Genomic DNA, 26,515 nt, shown 5'->3' with positions numbered 1-26,515 from the left:
TTTCAAAATAAATAGCTAATTATATTATGATAGATGAAATATTTCACACTCGAGCATCATAATAATCATAAAATAATCTTAATGCTAAATTGAAAAAAAATAATCAATAAAATAAGTAAAAAATAAAAATAAAACTTGTTTTCTATGTTTGTTCTATAGATTTAAAATGTATTATAACACATTATATTTATACACTTTGGAATTTTACGCTTATTGTTATGAATGTATAGTAATTATTAAAAATTATTTTCTCATTTTTTACAGTAATAAATTAGTTGTGAATTTAATATAAAATATAATTAATATGACAATAAGGCAATATGTCAATTTTTACCAACACATTTATCTATCATTTTTTCACATACTATACAAATTCTTCTTTTAAGAATTGTGTCACTCAGTTTTTAAAAATACAGTCAACAAAAAATGTTCACTACTCATAATTTGTGTCCCCTAGTTTACTAGTTAAAAAATGCAATGATCTATGTATCGAAAACCAATATTTAAATGTTTCAAAATATAAAACTAAAAATGTATGTTATTATTAAAAAAAGTAAAAATTTACAACAATTATTTAATTATTTATATTTTTAACAAAGCTTCAATGAAATTAGTAATGTTATTATTTAGTTTAATAATAGTTTATTTGTGCTTTTTAAATTTTAAAAATATTACTTTAATTTTCAGATATTATAAATGTGCTCAGTCAAACCAGACATTTTGTCTTGGCACAGCAAAATCCACAAATAATGTGTTTACAGTTACAAAAAAGCATAACCATGAACCTGTTCAAAGAAATGAGATAAATATTATTAGTTTTAGAAATATATTAAAAAGAAGAGCCACTCAAGATAATGGTACATTAAACTCAATTTATGAAGACGAAGCAAGAAGGTTATACTCATATAACTATAATGTTTAAATAATTTAACTATATAAATGTAATGTTTAAATTTATGCTTAAATAATTTTATAAACTTTTATTATTTTATAGGAATCAAGAAGTTGCAAAGTATTATCCCTCGAAAACTGCAGAACCACTTATGCGTAGAGCTAGAAAAGATTCATTGCCAAATGTGCCTGACACCCTTTTAGAACTTGCTAATCTGTTTGAAAATGGACAATTAGACCGATATAAGGCAAATGGTGTGCTTATTTACAAAGGTATTACTCTTAAACGGTTATAAGTTGTCAAGTGACATATTATTAAAAATGATGATAATATTATCATAATAACAATTTTGGTTTTTTCTTTTATTTACCAATTAGGTTGTGTAAGGGATCATAGTAACTATGCAATAATCTTAACCAACCAGAATTTTGTTGATCGTGTAGTAAACTATGGTGCAAATGAACTCCATGCTGATGGTACTTTTAAAATTGTTCCGTCTAAACCAAAATCAAGACAAATGCTTGTTCTCCATTGCAGAATTGATAACTATGTAAGTCTAATATTAATGTTGGTGTTTAATTTTAATTTTTTTTAGACTAGGTTTATTATAATTAATTAAATATAAGTAGGTATATAGGTAGTACATTAGTATAAATATAGGTAAAAAAAATGGTAAGGAATATAAATTATTAAATATCTATTAAAGTTTTTAATGTCTTTTAGTTAACTTATTTTTAAATTGTATTTTAGAGTTTACCAATAGTATACTGCCTGATGGAAAGCAAAACAAGAACACTTTATGAACGTGTAATTTCTTATATTAAAGATACAATCTTGCCAAACTTCAACCCTCAAACAATAGTCACCGATTTTGAATCAGCTCTTCGAGATACCCTGACCAATTATTTTAATACTGGTCGAGCACAAGGATGTTGGTTCCATCACAATCAAGTAACTAATTTAATTCTTAGAAATTTATATAATTTTTACAGTAGAGTAGCATGAGATTTAGCACATAAACGAGAAGCATAAATCTGTGAAACTTTATTTTTTTATCCTAATCCACTAACATTTTTAGCTGTGTTTATTTTTAAAATGTACATTTAATTATTTAATTATATTATTATTTTAATGAACGATACTGCAAAAATGTAGAAACAGGAGAACTTACACTAACAATATCAATATAAATGGCCGCAGTAAATATAACTTCAAGTTTTAAAAGACTGAGTGCAGTAAATTTAGTTTTCGCGTCAAATTTAGAATTCTTAGAAATTATTTGTAACAAAAAATGTATGAATAATAAAAACCGAGAATTTTCAATACTAGGCTCATTAATTTGTATAATAGAAGTTAAAGCTTTATCTTAGCAATCGCTGACCAGCGGTCCGGGCCAGTCTAAGCCTGAATGTATATGTATATGTATATTTTTAAAACAATATAAAAGTATATCTATGTACAATAGTATCTTTAGATATTTTTGTACCTATATACAAGTATAGAATTATTTATTGGAACATAATAATTAATTGTTAGTGAAGCAAAATATAAGCAACTGAAATATATAAAGGCATTAAACTAAAATCAATTTTTTTCAAATATTATTCATTAATATATTTTTAACAAATAATATTTTTTTAACAGGCTGTGTGGAAACAGATGAAAAAGCTAAACTATTTGAGATTGATAAACTCTAATGAAGAGGTTGCAAAGATTTTGAGGATGTTACTATGCTTACCATTATTACCACCTGCAAAAATTGAAAGAGGATTTAATATAATTGAAGTTTATGCTCAAAGAAAAAATATTAATCTAAGCAGGTTATTTCAATACTATAAAAGGTAAGAATAAAATAATATTATTAGAACTATTTTTGTTTGTTGGTAAATTTTAATAGTTGTTTATATAGTAACATTAGTAACTATTTCTTTAGTAAAAGTATTTTTTTTTTACAAATAAATCACTAAACCAAAACATAAGTCTAAATTATTAATTTCATTGATTAATTATTTTTTAATTTTATTTGATGTCTTATATCATTACTGATATACATACATATTTGTCATAATTTTTTATTTCCTATTATATTTTACTTTTATTTCAAAGGTTTTGGTTGAATCGGGTTGGAGTCAACGTGTTATCAGTATATAGACAACCCCGAAGAACAAATAATAATATAGAGTCGTTTCATAATAAACTACGTATGACATTTTCTGTTTGGCATCCAAACATCTGGAGTTTTTTGAGTAAGTTATAATATTATTAAAAAAAATAGATAATTTTACCAATTTTTTTAATAGATAATTTATGCAAGATACAAGAAAATTTTATTATTCTATTGTAATGAGTCAGTTAAATGAAGGCTTAACACCAACAAGAACGGCAAGGGTCAAATTTATGAACAACAGCTTCAAAATAAAATCATCTCAAGATAAACTAGATCTCGAGCTTATAACCATAAAAGGTTTTTTACTTCGCTGTTCGCATAGTATTTCTGGGTATGAGGCAAGAATGAGAAACTGGACAACACTTGTTCACCGTCGTTGCTTGGCTGAAAATAGGCATGAAGTTCGGGCAGCTGATAATAGAATGAATAATGAGTCTGAAGAGGAAGTTGTAGATGATACAGATAGTGGTGAAGAGGTGGAAGGTGACAATTCTGAGATGGGTGATGAAGAAGTATCCGAGACAGAAAATATAATTAATGAAAGTGAATCAGAGGAAGATTTTGAAAATAATATTGATGATAATATGGTTAATAATGATGTGGATGAACCAGAAAGTGACCAAGATGATCCTGATTCTGAGAGGGAAGATGAAATAGAGACAGAGATAGAAAATGTACAGAATGTAGAGAATGATGCAGAAATCAGTATGAATAGGAGCAATGAAAGACAACTGTTAGAAGAGCCAGATGAAGAAATAAGCACTGAGATGTGTATGATATGTCATGTTCCTGGCACGTCTGCTGAAAAGTATATTGTGGTTCCATGTGGACATTCATGGTTATGTCGTGATTGTAAGCTGCGCTCATCAAATTATTGTCCATATTGTCGTGGTGATATAACCATGTTTGTAAGATTACATGCAACAACTCTTTAATATATAAGTTTATATATATATATATTTTTAAATTGATGTATATTATTTTTTATCATTAATAAAGGAATTGTTATTAAAGGAAACAAATTAATTTTGTTTTTTGTAATCTTAAACAGTTTTATCCTAAAAATATTTGGTTGGTATACCAAAGCCCACTAACAGAAAGTTGATAGAAGCTAGTAGAAAAACGTTTTAAACATTTAGTTAATTACTGAATATTTTATAATTTAATATAATAATTTACAACTTAATATTATTAAAAGAAGACCATTTTATGTTTGCCTACTGTAAATTATCAAACTTATAATTTTCTTTTTTTAAAATAAATTTAGGTATTCTGATCTACCATTTGGTTCCAGTTCTGATGAGGATCATGCTTAGGATTTTGTGATGAAGGGGGGGTTTTGAAAAAAAAATATTTAGTAGATACATCAATAATTAGTAAATAGTATTATATATTTTTTTTTGTAATGGCAGGGGTTTGACCTATAGGCACCTATAAATTTAAAGGTAGTATAAATATTTATAGTGTAGTGTCCTGTTGCTTTAGTAGTAAGATCTAAATAAGTAAGTCTTTTAATTTATAGTTCATGTGTTACGGTAGTATTTTGACTAATTTGAACGGTTTTTTTAAAAAAAATCAAATATTTGTTTCTATTCAACCGCATTAGGGTTGAATAACAAATTATATGAAAATTTATAAAATCAAATTTTATAGTTGGGTAATCATTGAAATGTCTATCATGTAGTACACGGCGAGACCCAAATTTTGATGTAATTCACAGCGTTGTACATATTTTAGAATTTTAGATCCAGAGATATACTCGTAACATCTGAAAGGTGTACCTAAACCTGTTTCTATTCACCCACAAATACGATATACTAAAAAATACAAGTTGTGTGAGAATATTATTATTTATTTATTTAAACTAATTATAGAATCTTATTGATTTAATTTAATTTATTTATTTATTTATGTAATTTATTCCAAATTATAAAGATAAAAATAAAAATAAATATTTCCAAAAAACGTCTTTTCCGAAATAGTAGTTTCAAGATGTGTACATTCCAATTTTATCGTTTCCAAATTATAAAGATTCAAAAATAAATATCTTCAAAAAACATCTTTTCCAAAATTGTATTTTCAAATATTTGAAATTCAAATAATTTATGGCACCCCTTTAAATTTAGTTAATCTAGTGTCACATTATCATGAACCATTATCAAAACATATTGAAAGACATAAAAAAGGTGGTCTTTCTTATTTTTCTCATGGTATTCAAGATGAGTTTCTAGAGATAATGGCAAAAAGAGTTAAAGATAAAATTCTTTCAAAAATAATAGAGGCGAAATATTATTCTATACTATTCGATTGTACACCAGACATTGCACACCAAGAACAAATGACCCAAGTTATTCGCTACGTTATACAAAACTACCAGAATGAATGCGAAATCATAGAAAGTTTTTTAAAGTTTGTGCGTGTGTACAACAAAACTGGTGAATCATTAACAGAAGATATATTAGATTGTTTGACAAAAGATAATCTTAGAATATCTGATTGTAGAGGACAATCATTTGATAACGGGTCAAATATGAGTGGAAAAATTAAAGGAGTCCAAGCACGAATTATTGAAATGAATAATCTTGCAAGATTCATCCCATGCTCAGCTCACTCCTTAAATTTAATTGGTGTTAATTGTGCAAAAAGTATACCTAAAGTAGAAACATTTTTCGGCATCATACAGAAATTATTTAATTTCTTTTCATGTTCAACGCAAAGATGGGATATTCTAATGAATAATTTAAAGTTGTCATTGAAAGGGTATAGTACAACAAGGTGGTCAGCTAAACATCGTGCAATAAAATCATTAAATACTCAACTGGATATGGTTTTTAAAAGCTTTGACGTTCTAAAACAAGAAAAATTATCAGAAGAAACAAAATTTGATGCAGATAATTTGATAAGATCACTTAAAAGTTTTTCTTTCATTTGTATGCTTACCGTTTGGGAAAAAATTCTCAGTGCAATTGACAGAATTAATATAATTTTACAAAAACCAAAATTAACAATTGATGTAGCTGTCAAACATCTGCAAAGTCTCCTTAAAATATTAGAAAACTTTCGAGAGCAAGGTATAAATGAGGCTTTATTGAATTCAAAGAATAAAGCTGAAGTATTAGGCATAGAAACGGAATTTCCAAAAGTCAGATTACGAAAAAAGAAACTTTTACCCGGAGAAATTGCAGAAGATGAGTTTTGTAACATAAGTGAAGAAAATAAATTTTTAATAATGATTAAAAATGTTATTGACAATATCTTAATAGGACTACGTCAAAGATTTAAATCAATGGAAAATATTGCTCAAGATTTTTCAATTTTAGATCTAACAATAATTTATTCTTGGCCTATGGAAAACTTGAAAAGAGCAGGAGTCGATTTATGCAATAAATATGAAAACGACCTCAACAAAATTGAATTCATTTCAGAACTAGAGAGCTTTAAAGACCATGTTTACAACATAGATGACGATTTAAAAAGAGCAACATTTTTTGAAATGTTGAATTTTATTTATAAAAATAAACTTCAAAGTGCATATCCAAATATATCCGTTGCTTACCAAATATATCTTACAATGCCAGTTACTTCAGCTTCGTGTGAACGAACCTTTAGTAAATTGAAATTAATAAAAACATATTTAAGATCTACTACGGAGCAAGCTAGACTTAATCACTTATCTATTTTATCCATAGAAAATAAAATTGCAAGATAAATCAATTATGAAGACGTAATTAATGATTTCGCTGCAAAAAAAGCTAGAAAAGTTAATTTTTGAATTTTCAGAGTATAATTTTTTTACCTAATTTAAGTAATCAAGAGATTTTTATTTATGTTTTTGTTTTTATATTTTTTAATGGTTTTTAAATATAATATTGACTATGATCTATAATATAATATATGTTAAGACAACGATTTAAATAAAAAATATTTGTAATATAAAAATATACTTTTGATTTGTACCTGCTTAAAAATTTTGTTTTGTGTTGACAACCCGCAAACCCTGACCCCCGTAGCTAATACTATGTAAGGGCGCTACATTTTTATTAGCCCCGGGCGTCAAATGTCTTAGATCCGGCACTGACTGTAGATAGAAAATTATGAACATCTACTATTGGTTAACAATTTGTAACTGTAAACCTAACCTACAAGTGATTTCTGAAAAACATTTTAAAAGAACACTATAAAAGAATATTTTATACACGGTTAAAGACAAAAATTACCAACCACCAATTAATCTGTCATCTGTCAATAGGCACAAATAGTGTGACGTCACATTGTCTATTGATAAGACCGACGGTTCAAAACAAACTGTTATCACGGTTCATTCCATAAGAAATACATGGGTCAAAAAACATGTTTGAAAAAAAATTGGTTTTAAGTGCATATGTATTTTTTTCTTAAAGTTCTAACTATTAAAAACATGTTCCTTACAAGTTTATACATATGTACCGACCAAAAATATGAAGCTAAACGATTTTTTCGTCAATATAAACAAAGTGTAGTATTTAGTATTTCTATGGCACACACATTATACCATAATATACTCTATGCATTATACACAAATCAGTTAAGTATTATTAATATTTTTTACTATTGCAATTTTTACATAGAAGTATGTACTATTTTCCCTCCATTTTACATAATAAGTATGTTTTATGCATTGTCTATGGTTTTATGACTTTTATATACATATAATAATTTGTTGTGTTTTTCTTTTTGAGCCATTTGCTTACCCAAAGCTCTGTTTCGGCGATCTTCAGTGAGTCAATAAACTGTAGTGTTAGATTTCCTTTTTGAAAAGATTTTTCAATGTGAGTTACTAATTAAACACATTTTACATAATATTTATTCCAAATTAAAATATGTTAAATAATTGTTGTCTTAGTGTTAAAATGGTACAATGTTGGGTACCGCTGTGTTCTCACATTTCCAACCGTGAAACTTGTTAATTTTTTAGATTTCCAGCTAATGATGTTGAATGTAAAGTCTGGGCTAAATCAGTGAGGTAAAGTATTGTTAGGAACCCTCACACACACACTTTAGATTAGTAAGCATATTATACAATAATATAGTAGTGTAAGCAATATGTGTATTCTTTTTGCAAGCGACTGCGTCGCCAAGACAAGAACGTAGAATAACCAAGAGTTAGTCGTGAATAAGTAGCCGATTCGTATAATACTGTGTTGTTAAAATATTCTTATAATAAAATAATAATTGTTAAAATATTTTGATTTGCGCTTATTGCGCACAGCGCAAAAACAATGAATAAGATATTGTAATATTGCAAACCTTAAATTGTTAAATAGGTCTAAACCAATAAATTTTTTAGTTGAGTTATAACTGAGAATTGTAATATTCACGTAATAAAGTGTATTGTATACTTAGTATATGGAGGCAACGAAATTATGACGTCACCCGTAGTTTTTTTATTAATTATGGCTTGCTAAATAATTGTTATAAATATTTTTTAATGATATTTCTGTTTTCATTCTTTTTGTGTACTAAATATTTCTAGTGTTTTTTTCCTAAATGTTAATGTTAAGTAATTATAATAGGTACATATTTCGTACATGAAGAAATAAAAACTATCGATAACGTTTAATACCTAGCTTGAATCGCATCATCTTGTCACTAATTTTAATAATTATATGCTTTAGATGTCAGATACACAAGTACTCGGTATAAGATAAAATATAAAATTATAAAATATAGGAATTCGAAATTCAATCGAAAAACTGCGTCGTATATGATATTATTAGTTTTGTATATATGTATGTATATTATAAGCGTAAAAATTTATTTTTATTTTGAACAAACACGCACGGGGCCGACTGTGATAAACACCGCCCCACACCACAATCATTGTGCACGGGATTCCTATAACAGCGGGCACCTGTATTCTTTACATCAAAACATAATACACAAAAGTTTAAATGCGCAGTAGAGATCGGCGGTCGCCTTTGGTGAGAAAAGAATGCCTACCCGAAATATATCACCCCTGACTGAGCGGTGCATTATAATTCCACAATTGTTACAATATGGGTACCCATCGAACCACACTTTATGTATAATAAACGAAGGCATTTCCGCTCTTTATAATATAATCGAATGTACATTTTCTTTTTCACCATATAAGGGCATGCGATTTAAAAGATACCACATTCGTACGTATTGTATTATATTAAGTCCATTATTGATTATTTTTGACCGAAAAAATACATTAGAAGACACCCGCCTACTTATTATTGTTATATAAATTGTAATAATATGTCCATTGGCGTCTATACAGAATAACTATAAATGCGTGTACAATACCTACATCCGTTAACATTTTTTCTTAAAAATATATATTGTTTTCATGTGAAGAAAAAATACAGACTGTTTCATTATACAGAATCAAAGCAGATATGTACTGGACTTGTATTAAACACGCTATTAATTTTTTGTTTAATTTAAAATCATATAAACTGGTAATCACTTTAAATGTTCACTTTCAATAGAAACATAAAAACGTATTATATTGTTTATACTCTGAAGGTCAGAAATGGTTTCTATATAATATACATATGTATAACTGTATAAGATTTAATTTTTGAAGTACATAGCATAGTGCGATTGGGTATAATATTAATATTTATCAATATATGTATATTGTATATAGTACATGTTTAAATGTGTTTATGAGCACGATAATCTGTAGCAGCAGACTTATTTTCCTTATTGATTCTAAAAAGTGTTTTTATATTAACTGGGCCAAAGGCTACGGTGATGATTAATGAGATAATTCTATACGAGATCTGAACACTTTTGAACATATGTAGATAAAATGTGCACCACCATATGAAACGCCTGCACGTATTATATTATTCTACCATCTATTGTATACTAAACACATAGAAATTTCGGAGTTAAAAGTATATGCAGAGTATATGCAATGTATAAAGTAAATTTAATATGCATACTTAAAGGAGGGATAGTACGATCTAAATGTATCAATGATTGAAATCATAAGCGACTTATTATGTTAGGTACATAAAGTACGTTTTAGTTTAAAATCGTTTGAAAGCGGTTTTATAGTACTCATTGTGTCTATAACCGTGTATATAAGCATCGAAGGGGTTGTGAGTTTAAAATATTTTTGGAAGGTGTCGACCTTGGTCGATATAGTACAGAACGCACAAATGACCAAAACATTTATTTATCCATAAAAGCTTTATACTATGCATAAGTAAACTAATTTTATTATTTATTATGGCTTTATATTGATATGCAACGGTAATATATTTTATACGTAATCCGCTCCTATTTTAATGTGCAGTATCGAAATGCATATCACAATACCTATCACTACTACAGTAATACAAAAACAATTCTTTTATTCCAGTGGAAGAGTATAGTAACATCTCATATACTCATATATATTGATATTATATACTATAGCTGTATAGTGCGCTTTATACCGACAGAATCTTGGCGCCCGATGTTATGTAGACCCGCCAAGTACAACAATAATAACGTACCTACAAATGATACTTTTGTATTTTACCTTTTACATTACAAAGATTTATAGACTCGGAAGATGGCGAAAATGATTTTTTCTACGGTTAACATCGCACGACCAGTGGCGTAACATGATGGAAATGGGCCCCGGGTCAATTAATAAATTAGGCTCCTTAATTCTTTATATAGGAAAAACCACATTATACGTTATATTGTTGTTTAAAATATAAATACCTCCATAAAACCATTAATGAAAATAATAAACAGATAATAAATTGATACTCAAAATAAAATGGAAATCCATTTAATTACTAAAACAAATTTTAAATATTAACATTTTATCATTATTAATTTATTAATTCTATCTAATCAAATAAAATAAAATAAAGGCTATCAAATCAAATTTATAATCTTTTACGAGCACCGATTATTGCATCCCAGACAGCAATAGAATATTCTTATAATGTTATACCAATGTTATTTACTCAACAGTAACATTTAGTAAAATATTTTTTCAATGTTATAATAATATTTGTAGATGTTACTGTAACATTACTACAAAATTATTTGGCCGCTATTTTCATGTTATCCTAACAACATATTATCAATATTATCATAATATTAATAACATAATATTCAGTTAATAATAATTTTAAATATTTGATTAACATTTTAACTCAATAGTATTGTAATATTTTAATTTAAACATTAAAACAATAATAAAAAAATTATTTTTAATTATTCCTTAATTCTTTTAACATTGGTTTTCAAAATATGTGTGATTATTGTAATTAAATAAACAAATTCAACTAAAATGTTCATTTATTGACCATATAAATCATACAAATTTGAAATACATATATATAATAATAATATAATATATTTACATGATTAATATATAAATTTAATATAATATTGGAATATCAATATTTTAATTTATATTTATATAATATTATGATCTAACACAAAAATAAAAATAATAACTGGTGAGTAGTATAATATATACCCAATATTAACTTCATTAAAATAGCAAATATTAAATAATAAAAACTGCAAACTTGTAAGATACAAATCTAAGAATTTAAAAAAATGTAAATAATATAATAATAATGATAACATAATCTTTTAAATATATTAACTTCATAAAAGGCTTCTTGAGAGTTTTTCTTGTTTTTGGGATACTTTTTTAATGCGGAATGGAGCATGGGATAGCCAAATTCCTAATGAGTTATCTATTTCTTTTTCAGGAACAACACTGTACTTGACGTTAACTCGTATAGCATCTATAATATTCAAAATACAATAATAATAATATAATATTAGATTAATAAAATAAAATATAGCAAATTTAATAAAATGCAGCATATTTCAATATTTAATTATAATAACTATCAACTACTTATAGTGATTATTTGTTTAATAGTTTTAGTTATATTGTACCAAACAAGTTCAATTTAATATGTTTACCTATAATAACACGATAGGTATTTAAGCCTGAAAAACATAGCTTAGACTTAAATCCATGTAACGAATAATTAGATAGCAAAACATCACTTAACATTCTTGAAACAATTCTTCGAACACTATTTCCAAGATCATTAACATCTATTAACACTGATAATTGAGTAACCTAAAAAGAAACACATTTTACAAGACAATTGTATAATAGAGGAAAATTATAAGAATTAAAAAGTATAATACCAATGTATTTTTAAAGTTTTCATCAGTCTTAATTTTTATTTCCAATGACTCTAATTCATCATGATTTTTAATAGGAAATATGTTGTCAAGATTTGTGATATTTTTGGCTGATGTATTTTTATTAGCCATCAATGTATTAATATTAATACTGTTTGATTGTACAATACTTAAAATGCTGCCAATGTCATATTTCATATTTACCAAAGTGTTAGTAATAAACCGTTGAAAATCTGTCAAATCATTATTATATTATATATTAGCAGGTTTATTTTTCCAAGTTGAAATGTGAGCATATATGTATCATATATTTGATGTAAGAAAAATTTGTGAATAACTTAATATCTTTAGTCAAATAGAATTTTATAGCATCATTAACTATATTATATCTTACTATAGTATATTACTAAAACAGTGCACATACCATTAGATATATTTGGCTGGTTTTGTAAAATTGTAGTATCTTGTGGCAGTTTTAAAATATTAGCTGTAATACCAGATGATCCTATATAGTATTATAAAAAAGAAATAAGTATCTTAATTTATAAAAGAATATGTGTAAATACGTGGGTAGGTACATAGAATATATTATATTGGTTTGATAAAACTATAGGTTTATTTTTTTTTTTTATACAATGGCAAACTAAAGAAAATTAATATTAATACTTATACTTCTACAGTTTAATCATACGTCATACAATGAAGTTTTTGAACCATAAATTTTACATTTATTAGATTATTTTAAATTAAAATGTAAACGTATAATTATATTATATTATATTTACCTGTGTTTTCAATATTTTGATCACAAAATAATATTTTTTTAACTTTGATACTATTTCGATCAGAACTTGTTTTATATAATAATTGTGTATCCTCATTTTTTTCAACCGTCCAAGTCCCAACAGGAGATGAAATTATATGTTCTATATCATCAATGGGTTTATTAACTAATGAAGAGGCATGTTTTTCAGGTGTTATACAATTAATACCATCAATAACAGATTTGCCTATAAAATAAAAAAGTTACTGTCAGAAGTTTAAATATACAATAACACAATTATTACTAGAAAATAGTTTCAATTTTAATACAATGCCTATTATAACAACACAAATTTAGTAAGACATGATAATGCCGACAACTTTTTAAGCTTAAATAAAAATAAACATATATATCATAAAAGATATATTAATATAAATAATTAAATACAGTAAATTGTAATTTATTTGACGAGTTACATTAAGTTAAATATAGATTATTACATCTAACATTATATATAATGAAGATTAAAATGATTTATTTAATAGGTAATAATATTAACATATATAATATTCTCTAATTTGCATACTAAGTCAAACAGGGTGTAAAACTTCTTAAAGATTATAGAACAATTCAATGTAGTTTCCTATTTTCTTTTCAAAATTTACTTTATTTTCTTTTTATAATGTTTTAATGAAATTAAAATTTTGTAAATATTTTTATTTTATTAATTTTATATAATTCAAATATTCATCTTATTGATATTATAAAAATATATTTATACTTTGGCTTTTATCGATTTTCCAAAGAGGATCTTTGTCCGAGTCATAAGACACATCATTTGAATCATCAGAAGGTTCAAAAATATTTGTTTCCTCGTTTAAATTAACTGACTGAGAAACATCTAAAAAAAAGTTTTTAGAAAAATACAAATTATTACATACAACTACAAATGAATGTGTGTGGACTGATAAATGTATATATTTGAGTACATACAGATATGAATATTTTAATATTATAATTATGGATAACAAAAATTGTTAATTTCGTTAGGCAAGTGCAACACAAAATTCACACAACAATATTGTTTTATTATGAAAGCTACATGATGTATTACATATATACAATACAATGTATTGCTCTTAATGTAACAGTGTTTTTTTGTAATTCGGAAGTGTACTGATATTGTTAAAATCATGTTACTTAGAAGAATATAAAATCAAATAAAAATAAGGTTAAATCTATAAAGTGAAAGTGCCATTTAGTACAGTACATGATAATAAAAGAAAATCAAAAGAATTAACTATTAACTGTACCAAAGTGTCATAATAATAGGAAAGGTGAATTTATTTAATATTGTAAGGAGCTGTAGGAGTTTAATCATATTCTTCTTAAAATTTAAAATTGGTTTTTAATAAGAGGCAGTAGTGATTAAAATGTAAACAATGAATATTTGAATTACAGTAATGGATGAATAATAAAAATGTTAAGTATTCAATAAAATATTCACTGTATGACTCAAGTTGTTTGTTGTATCATATAGAAATACCTGAACGCACTACACCTATTGAGGTAACAATAATGCATTCTACATCATGTTTATATAATTGTTTTTCTTTATTAAACAATGATATGTTATGAGTTATGAAGTTATATTTGTATTTGATAGTTAATAGAATTAATAATTTTAAATATAATTAATTTATTAATAAGTGTGATGTGTGTATTTTGCTAAATATATTTATTTTAATTTAATATATTACTCGAAAGCCACTGCGAATGGATTGTTTTGCCGTAACAGATTATCTAAGTCTGCAAGCAAGTCTTCCATTAGTGGTCGTTGGCGTGGCTGTTGTGCCATGCGGATCTGGTTGGCTGCCCCGGATTCAATGAAATACAACTCACAGTATCTCGGTTGCATCAGCTCATTTCTGACAACGTCATTGCTAATCCTGCGGTACACCTGCCCGTGAACGGTGAACACTCTCGGTCCACGACCTGGCAAACGTCCTGGGTTAAGGTCAGTGGAGAACGCAGCAAATGCCAGAGTGTTGTTGTACCGGCGGATTTCTTTCCTAAAATGTTTAGCTACCTGCGAATCATCAACTAACAAACGAATTAATAACTCAGGTGGTTGACCCAGCACACGTTCTCCTGTAACGGCCATTTGACCATTATTACAACATGTTGTAAAATGATGATTCGTGAGTGTACGCTCGCATGAGAAGTGACGTGCACCACAATGCGTGCAGATTGCATCCAATTGCCCTATGTTATGACGCTCTGGAAGTTCGTGATGAATGCCAGCCGGACGGTCTCTGATGGGCATTCTCGGGGGAATCGGCATGAACTGAAATTTAAATGACACAGATGTATATAAATAAAAAGAATATCAATAATATTGATTTAAATGTGACATATTTACTGACCTCCTCATCGATGTCTGGTAGTAAAACGTCGAATATATCCCTGAATTCAAATACTGCCTCTGCGTCAGCAGGCAGTACATCGACAAACTCAATGTCACCTTGTACCACTTCCTCCTGTAGCAATGGTTCTTCATCTATGTCCATCATTACCTCATCCATCTGGACTTCAACGACTTCAACATTGTCGTCGTCCATTTGGACTTCAACAACTTCCATCTCCATCTCGTTGTCATCAGCCATTGCCACGTCCGCTCCTTCTTCGCCGCCCGGTGCCACAATCTCAATGACCGGTCGAACTACCTATAATGTTGTAATGTGTGCATATAGTATACGCTTGAATATTCAACATTATATTATGTGATATAATATAATATAATAATGATAATAAAGTATATCATTAACATTACTTAATAACAATCATGTAAAATGCACACCGCTAGGTAATAAGTACTAAGAAGTAATAAATTTAATTGAAAATGCTTTGGTATAGTTGCATAGTATTATGACATGAGTGTAGGTATTAAATGTAAAGTGTCTTAGGTGTTTAATTTAAATTAAATTAAATTATAAAAATAGTATTTCAAACTATAAAAATTAATGCATTCATCTGTAATGCAATTTAATGTTAAAAATATTACTACAACACTTAAATTAAAAACTATGCATGAAATTATGTAATTTGTGTTACTACTATGAGTGCCTTGTACTTCAATAACACATTGTTAAATGAATAAAAAAAATTATTAACTAAATACCTACAATTATTATAGTCTAATGTATTACAATATTACAATGTCATTGGAATACCTAATAATAATAAAAAATATGTGTATAAATCACAGTAACAGCTAACAAAATACAGCCTATTATATATTATCACAAAAAAAAAAAAAAAATTATGATATACTTACCAAAGACGGCACCGCTCCAGGTAACAGGCGGCGAGGAAATGCTCCTCCTAAGTAATCACGACCTAGTACAAAATGTCTCGAGCACATCTTTGAGCTAGCTAAAATCTGTCGAGCATTTATACCACCGTTGTCAGCAAACAACACCCACTGACGCCTTTGTTCGACATTCACTGGAAACCTAATGTAACCATCAAATTATGAATAGTGTTAATATATGGCTAGAGTAATGGTACAATGACATTGAATTGTTAATAAATAAATATATTGTTACCTGTGCACAGAAACTCCATCGACACCATCGACGTTTCCACAGATCACACATAATTTGACCATGGTGATGTGCCTAAAAATTGACAATTTAAAGATGTATAATAGCATCATATCGAAAACGTAATACATGTATTTATTAATTATAATTAACATCTTTAGTATATATATTATTAAATTAATAATAAGTAAAATAAATAGTATAGTATATACGTATAAACACTCGACATCATTATAATATCGTTACCAATGTCGTTATCAGTATGTTATCAGTGGTGATAATGCAGCAACACGGGAATTCCAAGAGTTTTGTGTTATTTTTAGAAAAACTGTGTATATTAATAATGTACATGGTAAATAATAATGTTTACGAAACGGTACAAACCAAACGCATAAGAAAATAGGATGTCCGTAATAACATAATACAAAAAAAAATGAGCGAGTGAAAAAAATGCGGGGTAACGCACAACGTATGTAATGGGAATATATGTTGATCACACCGAACGACGATCCCAGGAAAGAACGTGGAAATAATAGAACGCATTAAATTGCAAATATTAAAAAAAAAACGCGAAGTTCTCGAGATACCATGTGTGGACTTTAGGAGAACACGCACGCTCGGGTAAATGAATAATTGGCCGACTGTGACGAATATACCTATACGCGGGATAGACGCTTTTAAATAATAAAAAATGTACTCACCGGTGTATAAAACGTCCAACGAAGTAAAAAAAAAAAAGTTGAGAAAAAAGTGTGCAAATTTAAGTGTACGTAAATGTGTACGTAATGACAAACGTATTGCACAAACGCTGGTCGTAGAAAAGTCAAAAGCTGACTGAAGTAGGAGAACCGGTACCGGACCCAGGTCCGCGACGCTTTTCGCTCTCCACTCCGCCGCCCATGGCACCAGTATAACCGCACATATAATTTAATAATATTAATTATTATTAAAGCTATTTGTCAATCATCGCCGATGGATAGAACGATGGACAGACCTGCGTTATTGGTACCAATCATAATTACGTAATATTCAATCCGTGGGCTAGAACAAAATTGTCGTTTGGACTCCATTTATTTACATCAGTCCACTGAAGTGAGTACACGTTCTTTTACAGTATTTTTATGTGTTTTGTTTTAGGTTGTTTTTAATTGTTATAAGTAATTAAAATTAAAATGTATTTATTTTTTTATAGAACTTATATTATATATATTATTATGGACATGCCGTCCATGTTCACCTTACACAATTGCCGGGTGACGGTGAATACTCCCGTCACCCGGAGCAAGCAGCCGAGCGCTGTCGGCGGCTCTGCAAAAAGTATGCATGAATATTAACATGTATAATAATAAATATTTTAATGTTATACTCCTTTCTTTTTCAGGATGTTACAACTGTCGAAAGTACGGCCACATGGCTCGCGACTGTACGTATCTTTTATATATACAAATTGTACACGTATACAACTCGAAATAATTGTTTTTTATTATCTAGGCAAGAAGCCCAAAAATCCGGCCGGTCGGTCACCACCCCGGGAGCGGCGGCGTCGGCGGGACCACCACTCGCCAACGGCACCACCTAGGCGAGACAAACCGGCGGCGTCGGCACCACCAGGGGAGCGGCGGCGGAAGTCGGCACCACCACGTGACAGGTGGTGGAAGTCGGCACCGCCCCGCGATCGGCGGCACGATGCGGCACCGTCCCGCGATCGGCGACGCGATCGGCGACACGATGCGGCACCGTCCCGCGATCGGCGACAGGACTCGGCCCCGCGCCGGCAGCGGGGCTCGAGCTCCTTGTCGACGGTGGCGGGCCATTTGGCCTCCATGCATGTGGACGTAAGTAATATATAAGAAAATTATTTATACATTATTTGTAATTTAAATACATTGTTATAATTTATAATTTGTTATTATTATGTCTATTTTTTCAGAATGTTCAATAAATGTTGAAAAATTGATTTATATGTGTTTTTCTTTAAGGGTCCTATCCTAATGTGTATACCTATATATTATATATATATATTATAACATTATAACTTGTGGTGTAATACTTAAATAATGTTTTATTAGTAACCATAAGTTCAATATAAATGTAAGTTAAAGGTTAATATACTAAACATGTATGTTTAAAGAAATTAATTTATTATTAGCAGTGTTTTATTATTTATCTTTTGGTAATAGTATAATACTATTGTTATGTATGTATGATAAACAAACGGTATGACAGCGTTATAACTCTTAGCTTTGAGTTAAGGGTATATTGCAATAACTGTATTGCATGAAAATAGGTAAGTAAAACAAATGTAATCTTAATTTAAGTGACTTGGAAACGTGTAATCTGGCTAATGTACATAACTCTTCAAGTGCCTTTTATTTAACATTTAATATAATTTAATATAATAAAATGTTTTAAAAAAACAAAAATAATATATTATAATAGGTATTATTTAATTGACATTATGTGTTTTGCAAGCCAATGACAGTGACAAAGGTTATGAAATTAGGACAATCTTTATCAATATGATATTTTTAAGTATAAGTACACCATTCGTACAAATTCATCATTGCACTTGTACTGTGTAAGTAAAATGCATATGTTACCTACTGTGTCTATCAAATGTATGTAATGCATTCAAATTGCTTAAATTTAATTAGATTGTGATACTACTGCTGAAGTATATGGTTGTAAGTACATTTGTGCCATCGAACATTTAATAAGGTCAATGTCTAGCTACCAACAACAAAACATTATATATGTACATTAATATTAAAACGAAATGATTTCTAATTATTCTTACGTTTGTGCATTGCAATGTACTCGTGTGTCTGTCTATGTAATAGTAACTTACATTGAACAGTAAGTGAAATGCATAAGTTTCTGTGTCTATATATATAATTTAAAATTTAAAATGTTATGCAAGGATCTCCTTTGCTTATTGACAATGATGTAGTGCATCTTCTTATATAAAAAATACCTGAATGTAATGGGAAGCAAATTGTATATTATTTAATGTGTTTGTCTGCAATCTGAAATAATTATATATATTGAAATATATTATGTGTGAAACATACAATACTTGAATTTATCTCCTGAAATGCTTAATACAAAAAAATTAAAGTAACATACTTATATTATGAAAAAATAATAATATTGTAAACATCATAATATTTCAAATCAAATCATCGTGGCAAATAGTTTTCAGTATATTTAAATTTAATCATAATATTATGTGTAAAGGTTTAGCTACCAACAAAATAAAAAAATGTATATGCATACACAGTATAATAATGTAATATTTTTTATTATAAAAACAATGGTGTGTGTATTCTCACAACAGTGTATTGTAATATACTCATGTAATAACAACTATAAAAATTATATGTATCCATGTATACAACCGTATCCGTTGAATTATTTTAAATCTTAAAACAAATAATATAATTACAATATTTTATTATTCCCAAAATACACTCAGGTCAAGTTCTGTTTTGGTTAGCAAAACCTATATATATATTTAATATAAAAGAATAATAACATTTACAAATTGAAATTAAAGTGACATACTTATATTGTAAAAGAACAATTATAATATATAATTTTTAATAAAATAATAATAAATAATATAACATTGGAAAAAAAAGTGAAAAAAAATGCAAAAAATGACTCGCAGTGTTTATCAAAGCGCCGCTGGGAAAGTCGCCGGAGCGGGATTCGAACTCGTTACACCTGCCTAAATCCTATCCTATCCTAACGCCTAATCCTATCGACTACAGTTTGAGTTGTAAACCGATGTCAAATCTCGAGCACTTAAACCGTTTCCGAACCGTCACCGAATTCGCGTTATACGTCGTTTTACTCGTTGAATTCGTATTTCATTACACATACACACACACACACACACACATTCTCGTTAATTTTCTTTTGAATGTAATCGATATCGCTATAATAAAATCCGTATAAAAGTGAAATATATAATATTAATAATAATAGTAATAGTATAGTTGTCCAACACATTTTTGATAACCGACCGGACGCGATAACGGCGACCGGAGCGCATTCTTTTTTCCGTTTTAGGAACTGCGGCGAGTACAGCAAGCGCACTCAAGTGGGTTTCGGGCGAAACGCTTGCGGTTTTATAATATAAGATAAAAACATACCTTTACCTGTTAACATATACGATAACGACTATGTAATGATAGCTCCAAAATCTGATTATATAGCTATAGATAAATCTAGATTATATTACTTAGAATTAAGTGAAATACAAATATCAAAATGTAAACAAATGATGAATACGTTATTATGTACTTATGATCAACAGTTACATCATTTGGATGAATCCTGTGAGCTAACAATATTTAGAAAGCCAGGTATATTACCTAATTTGTGTAACTTAAAAAATGTTAATTTTAATTTTAGTATATGGCATAGGTTAGACAATACAAATTCTTGGATATATGTTACGATTAGGGATAATATTATCATTAAATGTAAAAATAATTCAGAAACAATAGTAGTAAGTATAAACGGCACAGGCATTTTAGATTTAGACAATCAATGTGAAGCCAATACTGATGACGGGACATTATTAATAGCAAAAAGAAAAATAACTACAAAAATGTATAAAGACTTTATTCCACAACTAAACGTTTCAATTAACTGGAAAACTAAATTAAACATTACAAATAGAATTTTAAAAAATTCAAATATTCCAGATAAAGGTAATTCTATAGTAAAAAAAAATTTATTCAAACTAATAGAATACTCCAAATCACTAGAAGAATTAAAATACACAAAAACAAGTAGTAATGTTATGGGCACAATAGGTAATGAATTATACATAATTATAACAATAAGTATCATCAGTATAGGTTTAGTAATAATAATAATTTTATATTTAATAATCAAAAACAAACATTGTAAAACATCTAATTCTGTAAAAAACCCAATAGAAGGTAAGATAATATATGAAACCGTAGACAATCCAAATCATGAAAATCCATTGCCTAGAATAATATAGTTTGCAATAGGCAATGAACTTTCATTTAACCCCGGGGGTGTTAGGAACCCTTGCACACACACTTTAGATTGTGGGTGGTATTTGTACCATGGCTCTTATACGTATTGCATTTTAGATGTTATTGTTGCTTTCAATGTTTTATACAGTGCCACCCCTTAAGAATTGTGTGACGGGTCGTTTTAGAAATGAAAAGAACTGCGGGAAGTATATATTGAAATGGGTCGTGTCCAATGCGTTACAATGGTTATTTTTCTGTAAAGCCGAGAAAATGTCCGAATCTCACGTATTGTTCTCGACCTTCGGTTTATTATTACCAGGCGGCCGGTGCCGTGTTCTGTGACTATAACCGTACGCGTCCGGTGCCGTGTTCTGTGACTGACTATACGCACGAAACCCCAGACATGTAGGTAATCACCGATGTACGCACAATTTTAATAATGTGATAAATAATAAGTTGATAATAATATTAGGTTAATGAAAATAATAATAATAATATTTTAATTTGCTCTTATTGCGCACAGCGTAAACACAATGAATAAGATATTATTTTAAATCTTAAATTGTTAAATTGTTAAAATAGGTCTAAACCAATAAATTACTTAGTTGAGTTATAACTGAGATTTGTAATATTCACGTAATAAAGTGTACTGTGTACTGAGTATATTATAATATATATATATAGCAGCAACAAAATTATGACGTCATGTGTATTTTTTATTAACTATGGCTTGCTAAATAATTGTTGTGAATATTTTTTAATGGTACACATTTCACTATTTCTGTTTTCATCTCTTTTGATACTAAATGTTGTTTTTTTTTTTTATTGTGTTTTTGGCCTAAATCCTAATATTAAGTAATTAGAATAGGTGCGTATTATTACTTAATTCAGGAATATCAGAATTGTTACGACTAATTACAACTAACATAGTATATATAGAAAATGTATTAATTTTCGTCATAGAAATACCTATAGTTAACAGTTATGAATTTATATTATATAAAAACATACCTTTACCTGTTAACATATACGATAACGACTATGTAATGATAGCTCCAAAATCTGATTATATAGCTATAGATAAATCTAGATTATATTACTTAGAATTAAGTGAAATACAAATATCAAAATGTAAACAAATGATGAATACGTTATTATGTACTTATGATCAACAGTTACATCATTTGGATGAATCCTGTGAGCTAACAATATTTAGAAAGCCAGGTATATTACCTAATTTGTGTAACTTAAAAAATGTTAATTTTAATTTTAGTATATGGCATAGGTTAGACCAGGGTGGTCCAACCTTTTGTAGTTGGCGGGCCAACTTACACTTTCATAAAAACACCGTTGGCCGCCAGATGAAAAAAATTATATTATTACCTATTTATATTTTATTTTATATAATACACAAATAATTAATTATTATTAAAAAATTACAATAATACATTACAAAAAAAATAAACTATTAATGTGATGATTGGCATTGTTTTTCAGTAGCCAATTTATCAATTTCAATTGAACACCCTGTGGTGGCTAATCTGATGCACGATTCTAAAGACGAATCGTGAATACGGTTTCTTGATTTTGACTTTATTAAATTCATTGTAGAAAATGCCGATTCACAAATATACGTACTGCCAAATAATGACAAAATTTCTTATATAGCATACACATTTTAAAGAATAATGATATAAAATATTTATCATTAAATAACATATTGGAATATCAATATTTTAATTTATATTTATATATTATGATCCAATATAAAAATAATAAAATAAACTATAAACATAAAATGTATATCACGTATCATCAAATAAAAATAAAAATATAACTGGTGAGTATTATTATATATAATATTAACTATATTATATATTATAAAAATATTAAATTCATTACCTACATTATATATTATATTGAATTTGGAGTTATTGGAATGGAACTACTAGTGACCTGACTAGTATTAGTCAAATTACAATAGATTATGTTACTATTACTGTTACTACTACTTCTAATGTTGGAATTATTTTCAATATATGAGTGAAACCTACGGAATCGTTGACTTCTACTCAATTCGTTGACTAATTTGTAAGATTTTTAGGCATTTTAATTTAACTAATTATCATACTTACCAATGACAAAATATGTTGACTGTTGAAATTCCGTCCGCAATGAAATAAATATAAAATAATAATAACTGCTGTCTGCTAGTGTATATAGGTACAGGTACAACTGTCAAATGATGAACGCCGAACGATAATGCATATCAGATTGGGTTATTTTTTCACGACCAAGTCGACTATGCCATTGCCATAGCCCATAAGGTTTTTCCGAGGGGTTTTTCAGACGAGCAACAATCACTGTAGATAAAAGTTACTACCTATCATTAAGACTAGAAATATCTCTATAGTCTTTACTCTTCATAATACCAAATACTATAAATGACAATACGGGACAAACAATGATAATTGTAGACGACATAGCCCCCTGAAAATACTCGGACGCGCTCTATGTATCAAATACTGAATTTCATATTATTTTAATAATACGAAGACCGCCTAATTTTAAAAAGCTATATCTCGCTAAAAAATTAACAAAAATGATAATCCGAACGATAAAATTAAAAAAAAATAACCTTATAAATTTAGTACGCTTTAAATATGGGTTTCCATTTGAAAATCAAAAGTCAATAGTGGTTTCACTAATGGGTGAAAAAAATAAATTTGAATCTAATGATAGGTATCATAATTGTACACGAAAAGCGATCCTGAACGGAGGTCGGAGATGATTTGCCAGCCTAGGATATAATTTCAAGTACTTGGTGAAAAAGGTGGTTTATGTTTTAATAGCCTGAAATCAGAATACACCAAAATTTAAGTTCTTTATACCTAATTATTGTAAGCAATGTAAGCCAAACTTATGGAAAATCTTATATTAAATTTTCAACTTTTAGCTACTTAATGTATCTAAATTATATAATATTATGTTCTATCGATATGACTGTGATTGAGAATTTTGATGTTATTAATTATTATATGTCGAATTATTTTTATACATTTTTTTTAAAAATGTTTATTATTATTTATATTATATTAAAAATTGTAATGCTATTTTAATTTTAATTTAGTATACTGATGTGTTTTTTTGTAAATGGAGTTAACTCTGTATGAAATAAATAAATAAATAAATATAATAGTGCTTATACAAATTTTTTTATGAATTAAACCTAAAAAAAAAATTCAAAATATTTTGAAAATTTAACTATACATAGATAACACTACCTAGTATAAATATATAAATATTTGGTGAAAATTTCAAGTGTTTTCAAGTTAGTTTTTGAGTTATATCTATATAAAAAATCGATTTTGTCGAAAACTGGTTTTGCGTAAAAATTTCAGTTTTCCCGATTTTTTTTTGAAAACTACTGGAAAATTTTTACTTTTGACCTCTATAATGCACCGAGGATATTCACTTTGCTACAGGAAACTACCCCTGAAGTTTGAAAATAAAGCATTATTTCGATAAGTTATGCTTTACACGAATACACACAAAAAAAAAAACATCATTGTAAAATCAATACATTCATCACTTCGTTCAGAATAAAAAAAACACCCGCTCTCTGTTTTATTGGAAGGAATCTATAAATATAATATAAATATAAATATCTATAAATAGTATTCGTTAACAAAAATAAACATTTATTTTTACAAGCAATTGTTTGTAATAATTATGTGATACAAAGCATTTATCTCTTTTCTATGTAATGGGCCTTCATAAATTAAATTAATAATTTAAAATAAAAAATAAAATGCCTTCACACAAAAGTTGTTCGTTTTGGAGTTGCACAAATAACAGCCGACGAAATCGAGGTTTAAGTTTTCATAAATTTCCATCAGATGATAATTGGTAAGTGTATAGTTATTCTAATTCTTAGGTACACTATAATAGTCAAATATCTGTAACGAGATTTTTTGACCATTTTAAGGAGGTATCACAGATTGTATACAAATACAATTATATAACCTGTAGTAGTTCATTAAGATTTTAAAAATTTTATACATTTCATACTTTCATAGAAATAATTGATCAAAAATATTATTTATTCTGTAACCAGTAATATGAATAATTAGAATAAATAATTTATTAAAACAATAAATTATGACATTATGAGTGAATCAGATACCTAATTGAATCGTAAAAAAATACATTTTAGTAACACATTGCATTTTTTAAATACTTCTAATGGCTACATGGCATAATTACTTGATTTAGTTAACGGAAAACCAAATTAGGTTAATTAAGTTAAGTTAATTAAAAATTTATTTTGAAATATTATTACTTTAGTTGCATACTATGGCTTGATCAGTGTAAAAACCAAAAAATAATAAATGAATATTATAATTATGGAAAACAAAAAATACAAAATTATACCATTTGTTCAGAACATTTTCAAAAGGAAGATTATTGTAATTATACACGCGGAGTTCGGTAATATTGATTTGATTTGAAAAAAAATTAAAAAATTTCTTACTTATTTGATTACAATTAGGAAAATTCTAAACAAATGGGCAGTGCCTGTGTTAACATCGTGGCAACCGCCAGATATGAATAAATCAACTACTGATACTACTGCAGCATCATCTGAAAAATCATTAGTTGGTAAAGAAATTAAAATGTTTAAAAAATAAATATGCATATCGATACTGTCACTGCAATACCACGTAAATAACATTTTTTTTGAAAATGACATATTGGTATCACTGTATAGATTATAATTTTCTCTATCACTTTTATTATGTACCACGAGTCCATTATATTGTTTTTTTCCCGCTCAAATTAAAGGTTTTGTGATACCACGTATTACATTTTGAT

At 27.8% G+C, this 26,515-nt stretch overlaps 2 protein-coding genes across 2 annotated transcripts; both read right to left on the bottom strand.

Annotated features, from left to right (window-relative positions):
• Positions 1–11,464: 11,464 nt before the first annotated feature.
• Positions 11,465–13,913, bottom strand: LOC132926755 (uncharacterized). The gene is made up of 6 exons (XM_060991147.1): positions 13,799–13,913; positions 13,040–13,264; positions 12,679–12,759; positions 12,258–12,487; positions 12,024–12,186; positions 11,465–11,839 (listed from the first exon to the last, which is right to left on the bottom strand). The coding sequence occupies exons 4-6, from the start codon at positions 12,450–12,452 to the stop codon at positions 11,697–11,699; spliced, it is 501 nt and encodes a 166-aa protein (XP_060847130.1). The 5' UTR covers positions 12,453–12,487; positions 12,679–12,759; positions 13,040–13,264; positions 13,799–13,913; the 3' UTR covers positions 11,465–11,696.
• Positions 12,523–16,503, bottom strand: LOC132925729 (uncharacterized). The gene is made up of 8 exons (XM_060990097.1): positions 16,355–16,503; positions 15,444–15,743; positions 14,778–15,364; positions 14,574–14,578; positions 13,799–13,918; positions 13,091–13,264; positions 12,679–12,759; positions 12,523–12,599 (listed from the first exon to the last, which is right to left on the bottom strand). The coding sequence occupies exons 1-8, from the start codon at positions 16,439–16,441 to the stop codon at positions 12,523–12,525; spliced, it is 1,431 nt and encodes a 476-aa protein (XP_060846080.1). The 5' UTR covers positions 16,442–16,503.
• Positions 16,504–26,515: the final 10,012 nt, after the last annotated feature.

The sequence above is a fragment of the Rhopalosiphum padi genome, chromosome 3, assembly GCF_020882245.1.
Source record: "Rhopalosiphum padi isolate XX-2018 chromosome 3, ASM2088224v1, whole genome shotgun sequence".
Classification (NCBI taxonomy): Eukaryota; Metazoa; Arthropoda; class Insecta; order Hemiptera; family Aphididae; genus Rhopalosiphum; species Rhopalosiphum padi.
This window is presented reverse-complemented; position numbering and strand designations above follow the sequence as displayed.